Below are 21,235 nucleotides of genomic sequence, written 5' to 3'. Positions count from 1 at the left end.
TGATATATTAATTCTATCATTTCTTCTCCATTTTATTAGCTTAGAGTCTAATGAAACACTTTTCTTCATTACCCTGCTAAACCAAGATATGGTTCTTTTAGGAAAGACAGATGGATGCTAAATTTTTTCTTCTTCTTTACCCATTTTCAGGACAATGTGTTGCTTCCCTAGCATGATCCAAAGGAGACCTATGAAATTTTTATGAGTTCGTAAGTTTTAATATATTTGATATGTTTTAATCCATTATGGCCATTATTCTTTTTGATGCTCAAATTATGCCACCTTTGAAGATGGGGAGGTTGGCTACTAAGACCTTTTGACGACCTCAGAAATCTTTAACAGCTTCCTTACTCTCTGGTATGACAAGATCTCTAGGCTCATATATTATACATTTCCTATCACAAATCTGAAATTAGCTATTTGTATACAAACTCTAGTTCCTTTTAGCGAAAACAGCTTATATAGATTAAAAATTTTAATTCTTTGTACCTACTTCCTGAGAATGTTAGTAAAATCCTTCTAATGCAAAGAAAGAAAAAACCAAGTTACAAAGGGCTCATGCAAGCGTTAAGTTCAAGCAAATCCATAAACCTATCAAGTATCCTTTAGTTACCAGAACAATAACCTAAATACTTAAAATAATAATAGGTTTGAATGTACTTGGAGAAAAGTAAAAAGCAAAGATAGGCCGGGTGCAGTGGCTCATGCCTGTAATCCCAGCACTTTGGGAGGCCGAGGCGGGTGGATCATGAGGTCAGGAGTTCGACACCAGCCTGGCCAATATAGTGAAACCCCATCTCTACTAAAAATACAAAAAAATTAGCCGGGTGTGGTGGCAGGTGCCTATAATCCCAACTACTCAAGAGGCTGAGGCAGGAGAATCGCTTGAACTTGGGAGGCGGAGGTTGCAGTGAGCTGAGATCGTGCCATTGCACTCCAGCCTGGGCAACAGAGTGAGACTCCATCTCAAAAAAAAAAAAAAAAAAAAAAAGCATATATAAGTGGAAGGTATTACATATCAAAAGACAGAGTGCCCTTCTTTGAAGAAACTACTAAGTCAGAAACCAAGGATAAACACAGGAAAGAAACTGTACAAACGTTAAATTAATTCCAAGATTGAGAAGACATATAACAAAGCACAAAACGAGATCATCTGTAAGCATACCAAATATTATACTTAAAAGTTTAAGTCATTATAGCTTAAAATATCATTTGTTTTGAAATCTATTCTTAGCCAAGAATATTTAACTTTCTGATTATTATTCTCCCCAAAGTAAGTTCCACTTACAAAGTTATTACCTCCAATAAGTTCTGAAGTTCCTGTTCCCTTTCATTTAAGGAAGATACCCACTGTTCAGAAAAATAAACTGTTCTTGTGTTCAGAGATTCACATCTCTGTTCAGTCTCTTGAGATATTTTTTCCAGGTTGCCATTGAGTTTATCAGAGTGTTTCACAGATTCTTCAACCAATTTTGTACCTTCTTGGTTAAAATTTCTGAGTTCCTGTGAGAAGCCATCAGAATCAGCACAAAATTTTTGACTGTGAAAAGTCATTTTGTTGACTATATCCTTAGATTTCCTATAGGAAAAGAGAATGACACTGTTGAAATGGGGAATTAAGACTCAAAGGATATATAACTTCCCAAGATCACTCAGCTCTTAAGTGGCAGATCTGAACGTGGACAGTCTGGCTCCAGGGCCCGTGATCTTAATAAATCTTCTGCATTGAGAATGGATGCCTTGGCCACTGTCTTTTCACAGCATTGCCATTAAATGACCTTTGAAAGGATCATCTTTGCTCATGAAACCTTTCACAACCCTCCTCCAGTTATGATGCTTTCAAAATCTGTCTGCTTGTTTTATTCCTCTTACTAGGCAATGTTACTTCAGGGCATCTACTACAGCCTCTTGTCTACTCCCTAAATTGGACAATCAGTCATTTATTCTGTTATTAAGCAGTTTCCCTTGCCTAGTATGTAAAACAAATCATGAACATTACAAATGTTATGTTTAAATTAGCTATAAAGCTTTCTAATAATTAAAATAAAATTATATTGGGGTGTGACAAATTATACATATAGAACAATGTAACATAAACGATATAATATTAATGTTGGTTAGACATACATTTAAAATTCATTGATAATTTCCATCTCGGTAAGTTGCCCTATAATAGCATTCCAAGTTATCTTACAAGATTTAAACCTTGTGGAATGAAGTGACTCTCTATTACCACTAGATGGTACACCACGTGGGTAAACAAAGTGAGTCAGCAAAGATGTTAAAAACCAAACCTACACGTGAAAGTCACAATGACTGAAAAAAGGGCAAGGCATAGTGGCTCACACCTCTAATCCCAGCACTTTGGGAGGCCGAGGCAGGTGGATCACCTGAGGTCAGGAGTTAGAGACCAGTCCGGCCAATATGGTGAAGCCCTGTCTCTATTAAAAATACAATAAATTAGCCGGGCGTGGTGGTGGGTGCCTGTAATCTCAGCTACTTGGGAGAGAGTGAGGCAGGAGAATTGGTTGACCCTGGGAGGCAGAGGTTGCAGTGAGCTGAGATTGTGTCATTGTACTCCAGCCTGGGCGACAGAGCAAGACTCTTGTCTCAAATAAAAAAAAAAAAACAAAATCTCACAACTTAATGGGAAGACGAGATTGAGTTAAAAGTACTATAAGCCATGTCAATAAATGCCAAACGCAGTTATGTGCAGTGTGTACATAAACATCACCTAGATTCCTGGGTGATGAATACAAAGTCCCTAGACCATACTGGGAAACTCTGGTGTAGACAATAAATGTCAGGAAAGCAGGAAAAATGATTTGCATGGGCCTTAAGAAAGTATATCATACTTCCCTTCCTACTTCAATCCTACTCTAGTATTTCCTCCACAGCTATGGAATGGCCTAGAAATCCATCAGTCTAGATACTAGGAATAAAAAGTAGGACATACTTTTTTGATTCAGCATATAGGAAGAGTTCACAATGGAACATGCTATACTTAACAGGATCAAAAACAGGGTTGAAAAACAAATGACAGAAGTTAGGTAGGGATATATAAATGATAGCTAGAGTTCCAGAACAGCACTGTTCAACAGAAGTATAATAGAAGCCACATATGCAATTAAAAATTTCTGAGGCGGGCAATCACAAGGTCAGGAGTTTGAGACTAGCCTGGCCAATATGGTGAAACCCCCGTCTCTACTAAAAATACAAAAATTAGCCGGGCGTGGTGGTAGGTGCCTGTAATCCCAGCTACTCGGGAGGCTGAGGCAGGAGAACTGCTTGAACCTGGGAGGCAGAGGTTGCAGTGAGCCAAGATTGCACCACTGCACTCCAGCCTGGGTGACAGACCAAGACTCCCTCTCAAAAAAAAAAAAAAAAAATCTAGTAGATACATTAAAAAAGAAAATAGATAAAGCAATTCAAGTAACAATGTATTAGGTGTTTATTGCACATATAAACACCTAAGTAAAATATATGAAAATAATGACAAACGGGAAAGAGGAAACAGGAATATACTATTATAATGTCCTTTCACTACACATGAAACAGCAAATTATTTGATAATGGATTCAAATTATCTTAAAATGTATACTTTAAATCCTAGAAATACTACTAAAAAGGGAAAATTTAAAAAGTATAAATAAGTCAATGGAAGAGATAAAAACATAAAAAGTGCTCAATTTAAATGAGGAAAGGCAGCTGGGTGCAGTGCCTCACACCTATAATCCCAGCACTTTGGGAGGCCAGGGCAGGTAAATCACTTGAGGTCAGGAGTTCGAAACCAGCCTGGCCAACATGGTGAAACCCCATCTCTAGTAAAAATTTAAAAATTAGCTGGGCATGGTGGTGTGTGCCTGTAGCCCCAGCTACTCAGGAGGCTGAGGCAGGAGAATCACTTGAACCTGGGAGGCAGAGGTTGCAGTGAGCCAAGATTGCACCACTGTACTCCGGCCTGGGCCACAGAGCAAGACTCTGTCTCAAATAAATAAATAAAAATAAAACATCATAGATTATAAATTTGATGAAAAAGCAAGACCCAACTACATGCTGTCTATAAGAAACCCACTTTAAATATAAAGACTTAGACCAAAAGTAAAGAGATGGAGAAGGATACATCATACAAATAGCAATCAAAGGAAAGCTAGAGAACCTGTATTCATTTCAGACAAAACAGACTTCAGAACAAGAGAGATTATCAGAAATAAAAGTGGATATTACATAATGATAAAGAGGTCAATTCTCCAAGGAGATATAATAATCCTAAATGTATATGCACCCAACAGAGTTTCAGATACACGAGGCAAAAACTGATAGAACTAATAAAAAAAATAGATAAATCTACAATTAGAGATTTCAATACTCCTCTCTAAGTCATTGATAGAACAAATAGGCAGAAACTCAGTAAGGCCATGGATGACCTGAATAGCACTATCAATCAACTTGATCAAAGTGACACATACAGAACACTTCATGCAACAAAAGCAGAATACAAATTTTTCTCATGTGGGTAGCACACAAACAAAGCATTATCAGAATAACACTGCAAGGGCTCTAAAAACTTAATTGTCAGTGGGACCACAGCCCATAAAAGTGAGCCTGGATCTGTATGCTAAGCCTAAACAGGGTGAATGCCAGCTAAAAAATACTTAAATAGGATCCTGAATCTCCTAACATAATACCCCAAATCTTCAAGGTACAACAGGAAATCACTTATCATATATCAAGAACCACAAAAATCACAAGTTGAATGAGAAAAGACAATCAATAGATGCCAACAACAAGAAAACTCAGATGTTGGAATTGTCTGGCAAGGATTTTAAAGCAGCCACCAAAAAATGCTCCAAAAAGAAATTAAAATACTCCTGGAAAAGAAAAAAATCCTAGCTAAGAAACAAGGTATAAAAAAAGCAAATGAAAATTATAAAACTAAAAATAAAAAAGCAATAACTGAAATAAAACACCTCATTGAATGGGTTTAACAGTAGGTTAGAGATGACAGAAGGAGACTCAGTGAATATGAAGACAGATCAATAGAATTTCCCCAATGTGAACAACAAAGAGAATATATATATCTATAAGAAATATATTCTACATAACTCCTGAGGGACCAAAATACAAGATCTAACATTTGTGTCATCAAAGTCATAGGGGCAGATGAAAAAGAGTATAGGGCTGAAAAATATTCAAAGAATTAATAGATGAAAATTTCCCAAGTTTTGGTGAAAGGCATAAGCCTACAGATTCAAGAAGCTAAACAAAACCCAAATAGAATAAACTCAAAGAAATATAAGTAGACAAAATATAATCAAGTTTCTAAAGACAAAAAAGTTTTGAAAGCAGCTGTAGGGAGATTGCCTATAAGGGAATAATTACTTGAATGGCAGTGGATTTCTCATTTCATAGAGGCCAGAAGAAAATGGAAATATTCAAATGCTGGAAAAAAATAATTGTCAACCCTGAATTCCACAGCCAGTGAAAATACCTTTCAGGAATGAAGGGGAAATCAAGACATTCTTGGACAAAGAAAAACAGAATTTGTGTCCAGCAGACCCACCCTTAAAGACTACAAGAAGTTCTTCCCACCAAAGAAAGCCTGAAACTTTAGGAAGTTTAATTTCGGAATTAAATGGGGAAAAATAGGGTAAATATAGTATCTTTCTCCTCATGAGTATAGAATACTCAATAGGCAAAAAACTGAAACTTGACAAATCTCCTACGTTTTATAAAAAATTTTAAATGGATCATGAATATAAATGTTAAACCATAAAGTTATAAAATTCCTAAAAGAAAACATAGGTCTGACTGTAGTGTATGGTAAGTATGCGGAACTGGCAAGCAATGAGGCTACAAAGCAACATTAAACTCTAATACAGGCCGGGAGCAGTGACTCACACCTGCAATCCCAGCACTTTGGGAGGCTGAGGTAGGAGGATCAGTTGAGACCAGGAGTTCAAGATCAGCCTGGCCAACATGGCGAAACCCCATCTCTACTAAAAATACAAAAAATTAGCCAGGCATGGTGGTATGTGCCTGTAATCCCAGCTACTCGGGAGGCTGAGGCAGGAGAATCACTTGAACTCAGGAGGCAGAGGTTGCAGTGAGCCGAGATCACACCACTGCACTCGCGCCACTGTACTTCAGCCTGGGCTACAGAGCAGGCTGTTTGTTTTTGTCTGAAAAAACAAAACAGAGCCGGGCGTGGTGGCTCACGCCTGCAATCCCAGCACTTTGGGAGGCCGAGGTGGGCGGATCACGAGGTCAGGAGATCGAGACCATCCTGGCTAACATGGTGAAACCCCTCTCTACTAAAAATACAAAAAATTAGCCAAGCATGGTGGCGGGCGTCTGTAGTCCCAGCTACTCGGGAGGCTGAGGCAGGAGAATGGCGTGAGCCTGGAAGGCGGAGCTTGCAGTGAGCTGAGATCACTCCACTGCACTCCAGCCTGGGCGACAGAGCAAGACTCTGTCGCAAAAACAAAAACAAAAACAAAAAACAAAACCCTAATACAGGAATCAGCAAACTTTTTCTTGAAAAGCCAGATAGCAAATATTTTAGGCTATTGTTCAATGACTTGGATGCAATGACTCAACTTTGCCACTGCAGTGCAAAGGCAGCCAAAGACAACATGTAAACAGATGGGTATGACAGTGTCCAATGAAATTATTTGCAATAACAGGCATCCAGCCTGCTAGCCACAGTTTGCCAAACCGTGCTCTAGTTAGTATATTTTTCATCAGTAATATAGGTTAGAAATTGTGAAATTACTTAGTGTGTTTTCTAAGATTGAGGAAATTCGAAAATATATTGTGGGTAACAGCCAGGTTTTTCAATGTCTTAAACGAGAGCACAAATACGCAATGAAAAGACATTTATATGCATGTATATATACACATACACACATACATAATAAAATATTAACAAAAGAGAAATTTGAAAGTACACAGAGGAATTATTTGTACTATTTAAAGCTTTTTCTTCTTAAATAATTTCAGACTTACAGAAAAGTTTAAGAGAATTTAAAAATAGCTTACTGCTGTATATTTTCCTGGACACTACTAAGTGGTTTCTGTATATTTTCACACTTTTCCTCCAAAGCACAGAATCTCTCTGTCCAAAGATTCATTAACTTGCAAAGTTCCTGTAAGAAAGGTGTGGGAAGTGAAGAGACTTAAAATTATGACACTTGAACATTTTTTATGACTGATAACAAAACAAGAAGTATTGTCCATAGGTGAGAATTATATAAATTCTTGACGAGATAAAGTTAACTTTACCTTTCTTCTACAGAGGAAAGCAGTGGAAGTGATATTAAAATGTAGGATTTTTTTTTTTAGAGACAGGGTCTCACTCTGTTGTCCAAGCTGTGGTGCAGTGGCACAATCAAGGCTCACTGCAGCTTCAACCTCCTGGGCTCAAGGGATCCTCCTTCCTCAGCCTCCAAGTAGTTGGGACTACAGGCATGAGCCACCATGCCTGGCTAATTTAAACAATTTTTTTTTGTAGAGACGTGATCTCACTATGTTGACCAGGCTGGTCTTGAACTCCTAGCCTCAAGTGATCACCCTGCCTCAGCCTCTCAAAGTGCTGAGATTACAGACATGACCATCACATCCAGCCGGGATTTTTTAAAAAGTAAATAATTAGCAAACTTTACTATTTTAGCTGTAAGTAACAAATTACTTTCAGTGTACCTCAAAACTAATCAAACAACCCATATATCACATTATGTTTAAGACCCACTTTGACAGATATATATAGTTGCTTTTTAACTGATAACACTGCTAGAAGGGAAAATTAATGTGATATACTAACGGGTCAAGCAATCCAAAAATATTATCAATTACTGGAGCTAAAAAATGTTACAGAACCTAGTTGGATCATATTAACAAAATGTAAATAGTCTTATCTTTGCTCATATTTTACATCTTTGAAAACAAGCTCTTATAGGCATATAACATGCTACATTGCAAAATGAAGAAGCCATCCTAATGACCAAAGAAGAGCTGAAAATGCATCCAACATTCTTATTCACTCTTCAGTCTGCTGGTTGGCCAGTATCTCTGAATAACACATCAGTTGACAATACATATCTAACATTCTGATTATGAATAAAGTCTGTCAGTATTTTTACTAGTCTCAAAGGTATTATCAGATTAATAATTTGAATGCTAATGCAGGTATTATATTTATCTATATGTAAATGTGTTCAAAGTTTTACATAATTATTTTAGTAGTGCTCATTTCAAGTTCTGGAAAACCTAAGAAATAGCTCACATACTGAACTTGCTTCCTTAAAGCCAGGAAAGCCAAACCATTCATGCTAAGATACTTTTCAGATCAGATTTTTTTGTACTGTTTTTTTAAACAGCTGTCTAACAATTTTAAGCATTTCAAAACAGCAAATTTATAAAAAGGGGATCAGCCTTAGAATATACACCTAAAAAGTTCTCAACAGGTTTAAGGGAAATACCCTATGTAGATGTATGAGAAAATGCTGCAGTTTTAAGTTGCCAAAAAAACACACAAAAGAGCCACTCAAACATGGATGCTTTTCAGGTAGTATGATCACTACCACCTTCTGCAAGATGATCTACATACTATTAGATGCTCACAGTGTCTCAGTTTCCTCATTAAAAATCTGACTAGTAATAGAATTTATATCTATATTGATGGGAGGAATAAACACACAGTGAATTGCTCAATAAATGTTAACTATTATAAGAGTTCTGTCATATTATAATAAGCTCATTTAATAAAACTTTAGGCAGTCATTATTAAAGTCTTAAGAATACCAGAAGCTGTTTTTCAGATATCTGTTATTTACAGATTATGGTTTGAAGGCTTGGTTTTGGTTTAAAGCCTCATATAATGAGGAACAGTTTACAGGGAAGATAAATCATGAATTACATTTATAATCAATAAGAATTAAAAATTGTATCGATTTACTATGTTTTAAATGTCTATCAGTGAGACAGAACTAAGAGAAAGTAGGACTTGGTTTATGAAAGACAACTATCCATGCCATCCTAGAAACAACTTAGCAGGTTTTAATGTAGATACATTTTCACTTTAAATGTTATAACCATTCTTCTCTAAAGGTATGTTTTTCCAGATTCATCTTTCATCTTGATGTGAGAAAAGGACTGTTTTGTCATATTGTGGTTCTGCATGGGGTTCTAGATGTAGCAAAACTTCAAATATTAAGAGAAGTATTCTCAATTGTTCTACAATAATTACTGTTATAAGCAACAGTGGCTATGGTATTTTCAGGTTTCAGCTTTTACAGTATTCAGATTGTATAACATAGATTATCAAGTCATATCAAATCATCCTAAAATTCTCTTTCTGTACTCCCCAAGTCAGCTAAACAACATACCTGGGAATGGGTCTGCTTTATTGTCTTCAGGTCTTCAGTTAGGTTTCCACATTGCTTTTGTGACTCAACCAAGGAACAAATGGTATTTTCTTGTAGTTCATGTAGATTGTTACACAGTATACTGAGAAAGCCATCCAGTTCCTTTTTTTGATCTTCTATCTTTGAAGAAACAAAAATGAGTTTCCTTCTTATACAACACATCAATTTTGAGATATTAAGAACATAGCATTTGTTACCTTATCGGCCACTGTCAATGAAGTCTTGAAAATATGCTTTAGTTGACTATTGATTTTCAGTATAGACACCACAGTTGGGGATAAAATCATTTCCAGTGAACTCAGAAGATCAGTCTTGAGTACATTCTGGTTTCAGAAATAAACAAATAGGTCTTTAAAAAGAATATTTCCACTTCTGTAAACCTTTCTAAATGATATCTTAAATACTTTGGTAGCTAAACATTCACATTAAAATTTACATTTCCATTCTCCATTCTTTTTTTTTTTTTTTTTTGAGACGGAGTCTCATTCTGTCACCCAGGTTGGAGTACAGTGGCAACATCTTGGCTCACTGCAACCTCTGCCTCCTGGGTTCAAGTGATTCTCCTGCCTCAGCCTCCGGAGTAGCTGGGATTACAGGTGTGAGCCACCACACCCAGCTAATTTTTGTATTTTTAGTAGAGATGGGGTTTCGCCATGTTGGCCAGGCTGGTCTCGAACTCCTGACCTCAGGTGATCCGCCCGCCTTGGCCTCCCAAAGTGCTGAGATTACAGGCGTGAGCCACCACGCCCGGCCCCATTCTCCATTTTTTTATACTCTACATAGATAAATCAATACAATAATACAATAATTTATTATATTACAATAAATATAATAATTTCTCTTTTTTCAAGCCCAGTGAAAACATAGAATTTCTTTTTTTCTTTTTTTGAGATATAGTTTCACTCTTGTGGCCCAGGCTGGAGTGCAATGGCGTGATCTCAGCTCACTGCAACCTCCGCCTCCTGGGTTCAAGCGATTCTCCTGCCTCAGCCTCCCAAGTAGCTGGGATTACAGGCACCTGCTACCACGCCTAGCTAATGTTTGTATTTCAGTAAAGACAGGGTTTCACCATGTTGGCCAGGCTGGTCTCGAACTCCTGACCTCAAGTGATCCACCCACCTTGGCCTCCCAAAGTGCTGAGATGAGCCACCGCACCCAGCCAGAACTATTTAATAGTTTAATGAAATAGAAGTCAGAAGAATTCAGAAGAGGAAAATGACAGTTAATAAGGTTTCAGCACTCCAAACAAAGAAAATAAATTTTTAAAAACCTACAGGTATATTTTAAGAAAATAAATTTCAAACAAATTTCGGTTACCAGTCAAAAAGGCTGAGACCAAGTAGTCATCAGGATTAGCCCTTGGGCTGGAAGTACTTAACTGTGAAGATCTGAGATGACTTACATCCTATTGTATCAGAAGAACTTGTGAAAGATGTTGTTCTTGTCAAGAAATAGGGAAATTAAGAATGTAGTATAGATTGGAAATATTTATAAAAAGAAAAAAAATCCTGATCTAAGCTCCTTTTGGTAGGATAGGGCTGAGGAAGTATAACAGAAATACATCAGTAAATACTTATAGGTCTACTGACATTCTTTTGGAAAGAAGAGCTAGCATACGAATTTCAACTAATTTTGTGAGAGCAACATGCCTCTTTTCTTTTAATTCAAGCAAAAATTGTAACTTGGTAAGTAGAAATATATCAATTCAGGCATAGCTTATTTTATTGTGCTTCACCTTACTATGTGTCACAGATACCAAATTTTTACAAATTGAAGGTTTGTGGCAACCCTACCTTGGGCAAGTCTATCAGTGACTTTTTTCAAATATCATGTGCTCACTTTCTGTCTCTGCATCACATGTTGGTAACTACTGCAGTATTTCTAACTTTTTCATTATACACTGTGATCAATGATCTTTGATGTTACTATTGTAATTGTCTTGGGGTACCATAAACTGTACCCCTATAAGACAGCAAATGTAACTGATAAACATTGTGTTCTGATTGTCCCACCAGGCGTGTGCTGGAATTACAGGTGTGAGCCACTGCGCCTGGTCAACATAACCTTTATATGCACCGGGAAAGCAAAAAATTCATGACTTGCTTTATTGTAATATTCACTTTATTGCAGTGGTCAGGAAGCAAACCTGCAATATCTCTGAAGTATGCCTGTATATATACAGACCACCATTTAATGAATGAATCAATATTTGAAAAGTTAGTACTGACAGGATATCTTTTAACTTTGTCAAATGTGGGTGATTGAGAAAACCTATCAAATAATGTCATCTAAGCACTGAATTGAGGCAGAGGGTCAGCTAACATTTGTAGTATTTACTTGGAAAATGTTTAATAAATATTGTTAAACTGAAAAAGGGAGGCAAAGACTCTGCACAAAGAAAACAAATAAATTATATGGCTAAGAACTTCCTAGACCAACCATACAATTATAAAATAAAGACTATATATAAATCAAGTATGAAGGAGGTAATATTAAGTGCAATTAGATGAGTGACTACCATAGAACTCTGGAGAAAAGATTTATAGTTATGGCCCAGAAGGGGCCACACAGATCTAACCCTAAGAAGTGATATGTGTCCCCAGAATTCTAAGATATTTTTCTTGCACCATTATTACTATCATATATTACTGTAGTTTTAAAATCAACTACCCAATATCCCCTTCTGGTTGGGTCCAGGACCCCTGGGGAAAGAGTGACTTGCCAATTTCTGGGCCAACTAACAAGTCCCTTGATATCATGTGGTGCTAAACTTGCCCTTTAGTCATTAGAAGCCTCACTAATAACTGCTACTCCTAATGTTACAAGACATGAGTGAAAAAGGTTTCAAAAGTTAGTTCCATACATTTGAAAATAATCTTTCTGGGACAGAATAAACAGTGGAGAGATCTGTCTTTAAAAATATAAACGTACTCTCGGCCGGGCACGGTGGCTCACGCCTGTAATCCCAGCGCTTTGGGAGGCCGAGGTGGGTGGATTGCTTGAGGTTAGGAGTTCGAGACCAGCCTGACCAACATGGTAAAACACCATCTCTACTAAAAAAAAATACAAAAATTAGCCAGGCGTGGTGGCACATGCCTATAATTCCATCTACCCGGGAGGCTGAGGCAGGAGAATTGCTTGAACCCAGGAGGCAGAGGTTGCAGTGAGCCGAGAAAAGGAGAGGCTGAAAAAAATAAATAAATACAAATAAAGAAAAGGAGAGGCTGGCCGGGCACGGTGGCTCATGCCTGTAATCCCAGCACTTTGGGAGGCCGAGGCGGGTGGATCACAAGGTCAGGAGATCGAGACCATCATGGCTAACACGGTGAAACCGCATCTCTACTAAAAATACAAAAAATTAGCCGGGTGTGGTGGCGGGCGCCTGTAGTCCCAGCTACTCGGGAGGCTAAGGCAGGAGAATGGCATGAACCCGGGAGGTAGAGCTTGCAGTGAGCCGAGATCACGCCACTGCACTCCTGGGCGACAGAGCGAGACTCCAGCTCAAAACAAACAAAACAAAACAAAACAAAACAAAATATATATATATGTAGTCTCTCACAGTGACGTGTCTATGACTGTGTTTAGTAAAGCTCAAGAAGAATAGCAGTTAACATTGTTTATAAACTTATCAAATGTAACCCTTCAAAATATTTCATTAAATACTTATCAAATTCAACCCTTCAAAAATATTTTAAAGGATGTACTAACAATCAATTCCTGTAGTACAGTTTTACTTTCTGCTGCTAATGATTGTTCTTTTAGTATCATATTAAAAATCTGAGAAACATGAGTAGACACATTTTCTGGAATAGATGTGAGAGATCCAAGTGCTACTGTAGTAATGGTATCTAATGCAGAGACACTGGAAGACAGCAGATTACCTATAACAAACAAACAAAAAACAGAAAGATGTAAACTTTGACATAAATATATTAAATACAGTTCAAACCATTTCAAAGAAGTTGGCAAAAGTATACCCTTGTTGTAGAATTTGTAATAACGAGCTTAAAAGAACTGGCTCACTACAAAGCAAGGAAATATTTAAATATACATTACAATTTTCTATAGTGCTCTGTAAGCCCTTAACATATTTGTAAGTGTATCAGACCCATAACTATAATTCATAGTACACAAAGAATTAGAATATTCTACAATTAATCTCCAACTAAAAATAATATACAGAATTATGGTAAGTTTACAGAAGAAAAAAAAAACTGGAAATCAATACCAAAATGTATAGTGCTTGGCTTAGTGAGACTAGAGTCTAGATGATTTTTAAAATTTTTATATTTCTGGATGTCCAAATTTTCCATAATGAGGATAGTATTTCACACTAAATAAACATACTTTTTTCTAAAGGGAGATAATAGTTAAAAACAATGAGACACAAACATATTCTGACAATATAGCAAACCATCAAGATATATATGCCCCCCCCAAAAAAAGTTGCAGAATGTTTATGCACAAAAAATTTCTAGAAAAAGGCCCAAGAAATTTAACAATAACACCTATGGTCAATGACCCAGGGTCAGGAGCCAGAGTCAGGGAAAAAGAGGACTTCTACTTCTAACGTTTATATACTTAGTTACTTAATAAATGTAACATTTTATAGAAAACAGAAGGGAGGGTGGGGAGGGAAAAAAGATTTGTTTTAATTTAAAGACAATAAAAGCATTAATCTTAACCCTGAACAAATAGTTTGTGCATGGTAGAGAGTATTGGTGATACCGTCATCTATGTTTCACAAAATTACATTATCAGTTTTGAAATCAACATTACACTTAACACATCAAGACTAGAACAGAACAGCCTGAACTTACCAAATAAGGTCTTATGTACTTCTAGCATGGCCTTTTGCTTTGAGCTGCCATCCTTAATTAATTCTTCCATATTATTAAACAGACTATTCAGGTTTTTGCCAAAAATATCCTGAGCTTCTGCATTGTGTTGGTCAACTGCCTTCTTACGATCCAGTTTGGAATGGAGACCAGATACATCTTTTGTAGTTTCTTCAACTGTGTTAAGCAGCTATATTTTTAAAAATAAGTGTTAGACAAAATGGATATGGTGAAAGGAATCTGATGAAAGTATCTACACAAGGATTTATCTTGATAAGAACTAGTAAATTTTCCAGCCTGGCCAACATGGTGAAACCCCGTCTCTACTAAAAATACAAAAATTAGCTGGGCGTGGTGGTACATACTTGTAGTTCCAGCTACTCAAGAGGCTGAGGCAGGAGAATTGCTTGAACCTGGGAGGTGGAGGTTGCAGTGAGCCAGAGATTGTGCCACTGCCACTCCAGCCGGGGTGACAGAGAGAGACTCTGTCTCAAAAAAAAAAAGTCAATTTTAGACATTGTATCAGAAGAAATGCTTTAACTCATGCTAATTTATCCAGATGCCCAGTAATGTTTATTTCCCTTCCTGTAGCCATCTACACAAGCAAGGAAAACTGATTTTTTCAGTTATTGCAATAATTGTGCTTCCTCAGAAATTTTTTTCCTTCTATGTTCTACTATTTCCTCAGAAGTACACCTAATGGCCGGACGTGGTGGCTTACACCTGTAATCCCAGCACTCTGGGAGGCCTAGGCAGGTGGATTACCTGAGGTCAGGAGTTTGAGACCAGCCTGGCCAACATGGTGAAACCCAGTCTCTACTAAAAATACAAAATTAGCTGGGTGTGGTGGCAGGCGCTTGTAATCCCAGCTACTTGGGAGGCTGAGGCGGGAGAATCGCTTGAACCCGGGAGGCAAAGGTTACAGTGAACTGAGATGATGCCACTGCACTCCAGCCTGGGCTACAAAGCAAGAGTCTGTCTCAAAAAAAAAAAGTACAACTAATAAAAAATTAAATACTTTCAACATCTTTCATCATCAGAACATACTAAATTCTTTTTTTTTTTTTTCTGAGACAGAGTCTTGCTCTGTTACCCAGGCTGGAGTGCAGTGGCATGATCTCAGTTCACTGCAACCTCTGCCTCCTGGGTTCAAGTGATTCTCTTGCCTCAGCCTCCCGAGTAGATGGGATTATAGGCATGTGCCACCACGCCTGGCTAATTTTTGTATTTTTTTTTTTTTTTTAGTAGAGATGGGGTTTTACCATGTTGGTCAGGCTGGTCTCGAACTCCTAACCTCAAGCAATCCACCCACCTCGGCCTCCCAAAGTGCTGGGATTATAGGCGTGAGCCACCATGCCTGGCCAGAACATACTAAATTCTTAATGACTAATTAGGTTCAATCATCCCCACAAAGAAAAAGCATCACAGCATCACTATTCTAAGTGTCTACAAAATATATTATAAAGTTATGTTCTATTTTCTTTTTCTTTTTTTTTTGTTTTTTGTTTTTTGTTTTTTGTTTTTGTTTGTTTTTTTAATTATACTTTAAGTTTTAGGGTACATGTGCACATTGTGCAGGTTAGTTACATATGTATACATGTGCCATGCTGGTGCGCTGCACCCACTAACTCGTCATCTAGCATTAGGTATATCTCCCAATGCTATCCCTCCCCCCTCCCCCCACCCCACAACAGTCCCCAGAGTGTGATATTCCCCTTCCTGTGTCCATGTGATCTCATTGTTCAATTCCCACCTATGAGTGAGAATATGCGGTGTTTGGTTTTTTGTTCTTGCGATAGTTTACTGAGAATGATGGTTTCCAATTTCATCCATGTCCCTACAAAGGACATGAACTCATTATTTTTTATGGCTGCATAGTATTCCATGGTGTATATGTGCCACATTTTCTTAATCCAGTCTATCATTGTTGGACATTTGGGTTGGTTCCAAGTCTTTGCTATTGTGAATAATGCCGCAATAAACATACGTGTGCATGTGTCTTTATAGCAGCATGATTTATAGTCCCTTGGGTATATACCCAGTAATGGGATGGCTGGGTCAAATGGTATTTCTAGTTCTAGATCCCTGAGGAATTGCCACACTGACTTCCACAATGGTTGAACTAGTTTACAGCCCCATTTTTTTTTTTTTTTGAGACGGAGTTTCGCTCTTGTTGCCCAGGCTGGAGTGCAATGGTGTGATTTCGGCTCACCGCAACCTCTGCCTCCCGGGTTCAAGCGATTCTTCCGCCTCAGCCTTCCCAAGTAGCTGAGATTACAGGCATGCGCCACCACGCCCGGCTTATTTTGTATTTTTAGTAGAGACAGGTTTCTCCATGTTGGTCAGGCTGGTCTCGAACACCTGACCTCAGGTCATCCACCCGCCTTGGCCTCCCAAAATACTGGGATTATAGGCGTGAGCCACCACTCCCGGCTAAGTTATGTTCTATTTTCAAAACTCCAGGAGCAGGAGTAGTTTTTTCATAAGTCGACATCTCCAGTGAGAAAAATATGGATGAAATAGTAAAATAATGTTTTTTAAATGGACAGAAATACCATTTGGGGTGAATAAACAGAATATTTAATGCTTAAGCACAGAAAATTTTTTCTACCCATTCTCTACTTAATATGAGTACAAATCAACACAAGGGACAAACCTTGCTGGCAGCATCATGAAGTTTCTCCTCAGTACTTTCCAAAGCTGATGTGATATATTCTTCTTTAACAAGTTGTAATTTAGTTTCTTGCAAATGTTTTTGAGTGGTTTCAAGTTCTTGTGTTTTATTTTGCAGGTCAGATTTACACTGGTCAAGTTCATTTTTATTATCCATAAACAACTCTGTAACCTAAATATAAGATAGAATTTAAAAAACGCTGAGCTGGCTGGTAGGATATCTGGCTAGTTCATAAGATTAGAAAAATGAAACAAATTATTTCCATGCAAAAGTTGTAAGAAGTTACCCAGTAGGTTAACACAAATATGTCATCCTGTTTCTTTCTGTAATCTTACTCAACACTTTGAGATTAAATAATAAGTTTGGTGTAGTACTATTAATTCTTCAGTTTCCTTCAACATTGTCAATGGATTTGAATATAACAGTGTTAATGTGGCCTGGCAAGGTGGTTCACACCTGTAACCCAAGCACTCTGGGAGGCCAAGGCAGGAGATCACTTGAGCCCCATAGTTTGAGACCAGCCTGGGCAACATAGCGAGACTGACTCCATCTCTACAAAAAAATAAAATAATTAGCCGGGCATGGTGGTGCATGCCTGAAGTCCAGCTACTCAGGAGGCTGAGGCAGGAGAGTTGCTTGAGACCAGAAGTTTGAGGCTGCAGTAAGATATGATTACGCCACTGCACTGTAGCCTGGGCATCAGAGCAAGACCCTGTCTCTAAAAAATAATTAAAAATAAATAAATAAAGGTATTAATATGAGGGTGGCCCTGAAAGGTCAGGCCTCTTGCCTACCCTAGTTATATTACTTTTATTTAACATCCAGTCTCTCCCAATATCTGTATTCCTTCATCTGATAAACATGTTAACAAAAATGCTTCAGCATTCACTATTTTGTAGTTTCAATAACAAAATCAAACAATTCAGTTAATTTCTTGTAATGTTTTATAAATATAAGCTGTCAGCTTTTTTGATGTGATTAATGATAGTAAAAAATCATGATATAACTTACTTTCAGTATAAGGGTCAGCAAAATAAAATCTTTTTCTTTTTTTTTTTTTTTTCAAAAAAATCTGAAGGAGCTGGGTGCAGTGGCTCACGCCTGTAATCCCAGCATTTTGGGAGGCTGAGATGGGCAGATCATGAGGTCAGGAGTTCAAGACCAGCCTGGCCAGCATGGTGAAACCCTGTCTCTACTAAAAATACAAAAAAAATTAGCCAGGCATGGTGGTGCACACCTGTAATCCCAGCTACTCGGGAGGCTGAGGCAGGAGAATCGCTTGACCCTGGGAGGCAGAGGTTACAGTGAGCCGAGATCACGCTATTGCACTCCAGCCTGGGTGACAGAGCGAGACTCCGTCTAAAAAAAAAAAAAATCTTGAAGGAAAAAATATTAGATCTTTCATTCTAAAATTTTCTTTCAATATTTGCTTTTCACATAACAGTAAATATCATTTTAAATGCTTACCCTATTCAGCTCCTCCTCAACAGCACCAATTTTTTCAATCAATTCTACAATCTGCTCTTCTTGAACAGTTAATTTTCCACTCATGACTCTAAAATAAAGTTTAATATGAGTTTAACAGTTAATATTTTTTTCTAACTCCTACAAAATGTATTCTAACACAATTGTGACAGCTACACAAACTCATTTCCAACATTTATCACCATCACTTGATACCCAAGTGTCACTTGATACCTGTGTCAATAAGCAATAAATACAAATTACAAAGAACAAATTATATTCCTTGTCTTTGTTTTATAAATGAAATATTTTTCCCTTGCCCTCAATTCTGAAACTAAGAATCCCTACCTATGAGGGGAAAAGCATGTGTGTACCAGATTTGAGAAGCTAGAAAGCTAACAGAGGACGGACTATAACTCAAAGTAGAGAGAGGAGGGAATGCAACCTAAGTGTCTATAATCAGGGATACAGAATATAAATATGCCCCACAGAATGCTGGAAAAATGTGGGAATTGAAGGCATCAGGTATCTTAGAAGGAAGGGGTAAGATTAGGGGTTAAAAACTGAGACTTAAAGTATGTATACAGAGCAATTACACCCCCTGCTGCTGCAACACGCACAAACACCACTCTCACCCCACCGCGTAACCCTCATGAGAACAAAGGATTACTCTCTAGAGCAGAGTTTCTCAGCCTCAGCACTAGTGGATCAAATAATTCTTCATTGTGGGGATGTCCTGTACATTTTAGGATGTTCAGTACCATCCAAGTCATGACAATAAAAAATGTCTCTGGACTCTGCCAAATGTCCTCTGGGGGACAAAACCACCCACCACCACCGGTCCCCCAACACCACTTCCATTGACAGCCACTAGTCTATAGGAATTGCAGCAGAATTTCCAGGTTCACTTTCACTAGACATCATGGACTGTAGAAGGTTTAGGGACTAGAAATGAGCATTTAAGTGTAAATCTACATACTAAATGATGGAATCCTCAGCCCCCTATACCCACTCTAATAAAAAAATAGCAGCAGCTAGAAAAATCGCCAAGCAAACTGGGCAAATCTTCTCAGGAAAGACTGAGGGCTAGACCAAAAGAAAAAAAATCCAACAAAGAATGATATCTGATGGAAGCCCAGACTTAAGACTGAGATCACCACTTTTTCATCTATAGTGAACTTACAGGTCCATAATCTTCACCCATGTACAAAGCTTCTAATCCATCTTAATTGCCAGCCAAAAATCACTAGACATTTAAAGAAAATAAATACAAATGACAGATATCACAACAGGGAAAAAAAAGATCCCAAAGGAAAGAAAAACATAAAAGAAAACTTTAATAACATTAATAATGTTTCTGAGATAAGGAATAGATCTATAAAATAAAAGGATGCTGTATTTTTCAAAAGGAGAGACAGGGATGGCAGAAAAGAGTTTTTAGAAACTAAAAATTTGACAGCAGAAACGAAATTCAACAAAAATATCAGAAGATGAAGTCGAAGTCAAAAGAAGTCATAAAAAGTAAAATAGAGAATGCTTTTCTCAAGCGCAAAGCTCACAGGTCTTCCAAACCCACTTTAATGGGTCTCTGATTTCTTGAGTATTAGTAAGTTTCAGAAATGAATGCCTGTATTTGCTCATCTAATTCTTTGATAACAACCAACAATTTTCTATTTCACATTATGCTTAAATGACAAAGATTCTTCCGTGAATACAAATTCCCTTAACATATTAGCTAGAGATATTGTTGACTAAAGGAAAAGCTAGAAAAGAGCTGTAAGAGAAGAGTTAATTCTAATAGTCTTTTGATTAAATATATTAGCTTTTTATTAAAAATGGATCTTCTACAGCCAGGCGTGGTGGCTCACGCCTGTAATCCTAGCACTTTGGGAGGCCGAGGCGGGAAGATCACGAAGTCAGCAGATCAAGACCATCCTGGCTAACATGGTGAAACCCCGTCTCTACTAAAAATACAAAAACAAAATTAGCAGGGCATGGTGGCGGGCACCTGTAGTCCCAGCTACTCAGGAGGCTGAGGCGAGAGAATGGCGTGAACCCAGGAGGCGGAGCTTGCAGTGAGCCAAGATGGCGCCACTGCACTCCAGCCTGGGTGACAGAGTGAGACTCTGTCTCAAAAATAAAAATAAAAATAAAATAAAATAAATAGAAATAGATCTTTTATGTAAAACGGGATTATTTGAAATGCTTTTTTATAGTGAATGCCAAGGGATAATACAACATTGTTACTGTATGGATGAGATGATTTTGATATGGTTTTAAAATGTCTATTAAGCTTGGCTTAAATAAAGCATTATCCTGTTTTAAATGTTGGCTGTAGTTTTTGTGATTCTTCTCTGACTGACACTGTACTAATTCCAACAGCTTTTTCAGACAAAACTATCTCAGATTATGCCTCATGTGTATTAGAGAACAAACACCTAGGTTTTTCACAAGGGTTTTTAGTTTTAGGTTTTACATTTAAGTTTTTAATCCATCTTGAGTTGATTTCTGTATATGGGCGTTAAGAAAAGGGTCCAGTTTCAATCTTCTGCATATGGATAGGCAGTTATCCCAGCACGATTTATTGAACAGGCAGTTTTATCCCCATTGCATGTTCTGTCGAAGATCAGATGGCTGTAGGTGTGTGGCTTTATTTCTGGGCTCTCTATTCGGTTCCATTGGTCTGTGTCTGTTTTTGTACCAGTACCATGATGTTTTGGTTACTGTAGCCCTGTAGTATAGTTTGAAGTCAGGTAATGCGATGCCTCCAGCTTTGTTCTTTTTGCTTAGCACTGCTTTGGCTATTTGGGCTCTTTTCCAGTTCCACGTGAATT

At 37.6% G+C, this 21,235-nt stretch overlaps 1 protein-coding gene across 1 annotated transcript in view; it reads right to left on the bottom strand.

The window, feature by feature from the left end:
* Positions 1 to 21,235, bottom strand: part of KIF11 (kinesin family member 11) — a 63,004-nt gene that overhangs the window by 8,448 nt on the left and 33,321 nt on the right. Inside the window, exons 11-18 of the mRNA XM_031015337.3 lie at positions 18,405 to 18,492; positions 16,920 to 17,108; positions 14,246 to 14,453; positions 13,134 to 13,306; positions 9,623 to 9,748; positions 9,387 to 9,545; positions 7,042 to 7,148; positions 1,300 to 1,579 (exon numbers count right to left, since the gene is read on the bottom strand). Of these exons, the coding sequence (XP_030871197.1) occupies positions 1,300 to 1,579; positions 7,042 to 7,148; positions 9,387 to 9,545; positions 9,623 to 9,748; positions 13,134 to 13,306; positions 14,246 to 14,453; positions 16,920 to 17,108; positions 18,405 to 18,492 (1,330 nt within the window). The remainder of the gene's footprint in view (positions 1 to 1,299; positions 1,580 to 7,041; positions 7,149 to 9,386; positions 9,546 to 9,622; positions 9,749 to 13,133; positions 13,307 to 14,245; positions 14,454 to 16,919; positions 17,109 to 18,404; positions 18,493 to 21,235) is intronic.

The sequence above is a fragment of the Gorilla gorilla genome, chromosome 8 (genome assembly GCF_029281585.2).
Source record: "Gorilla gorilla gorilla isolate KB3781 chromosome 8, NHGRI_mGorGor1-v2.1_pri, whole genome shotgun sequence".
NCBI classification, from domain to species: domain Eukaryota; kingdom Metazoa; phylum Chordata; class Mammalia; order Primates; family Hominidae; genus Gorilla; species Gorilla gorilla.
Note: the sequence above shows the minus strand (reverse complement) of the source record. Positions and strands in the feature narration are given on the sequence as shown.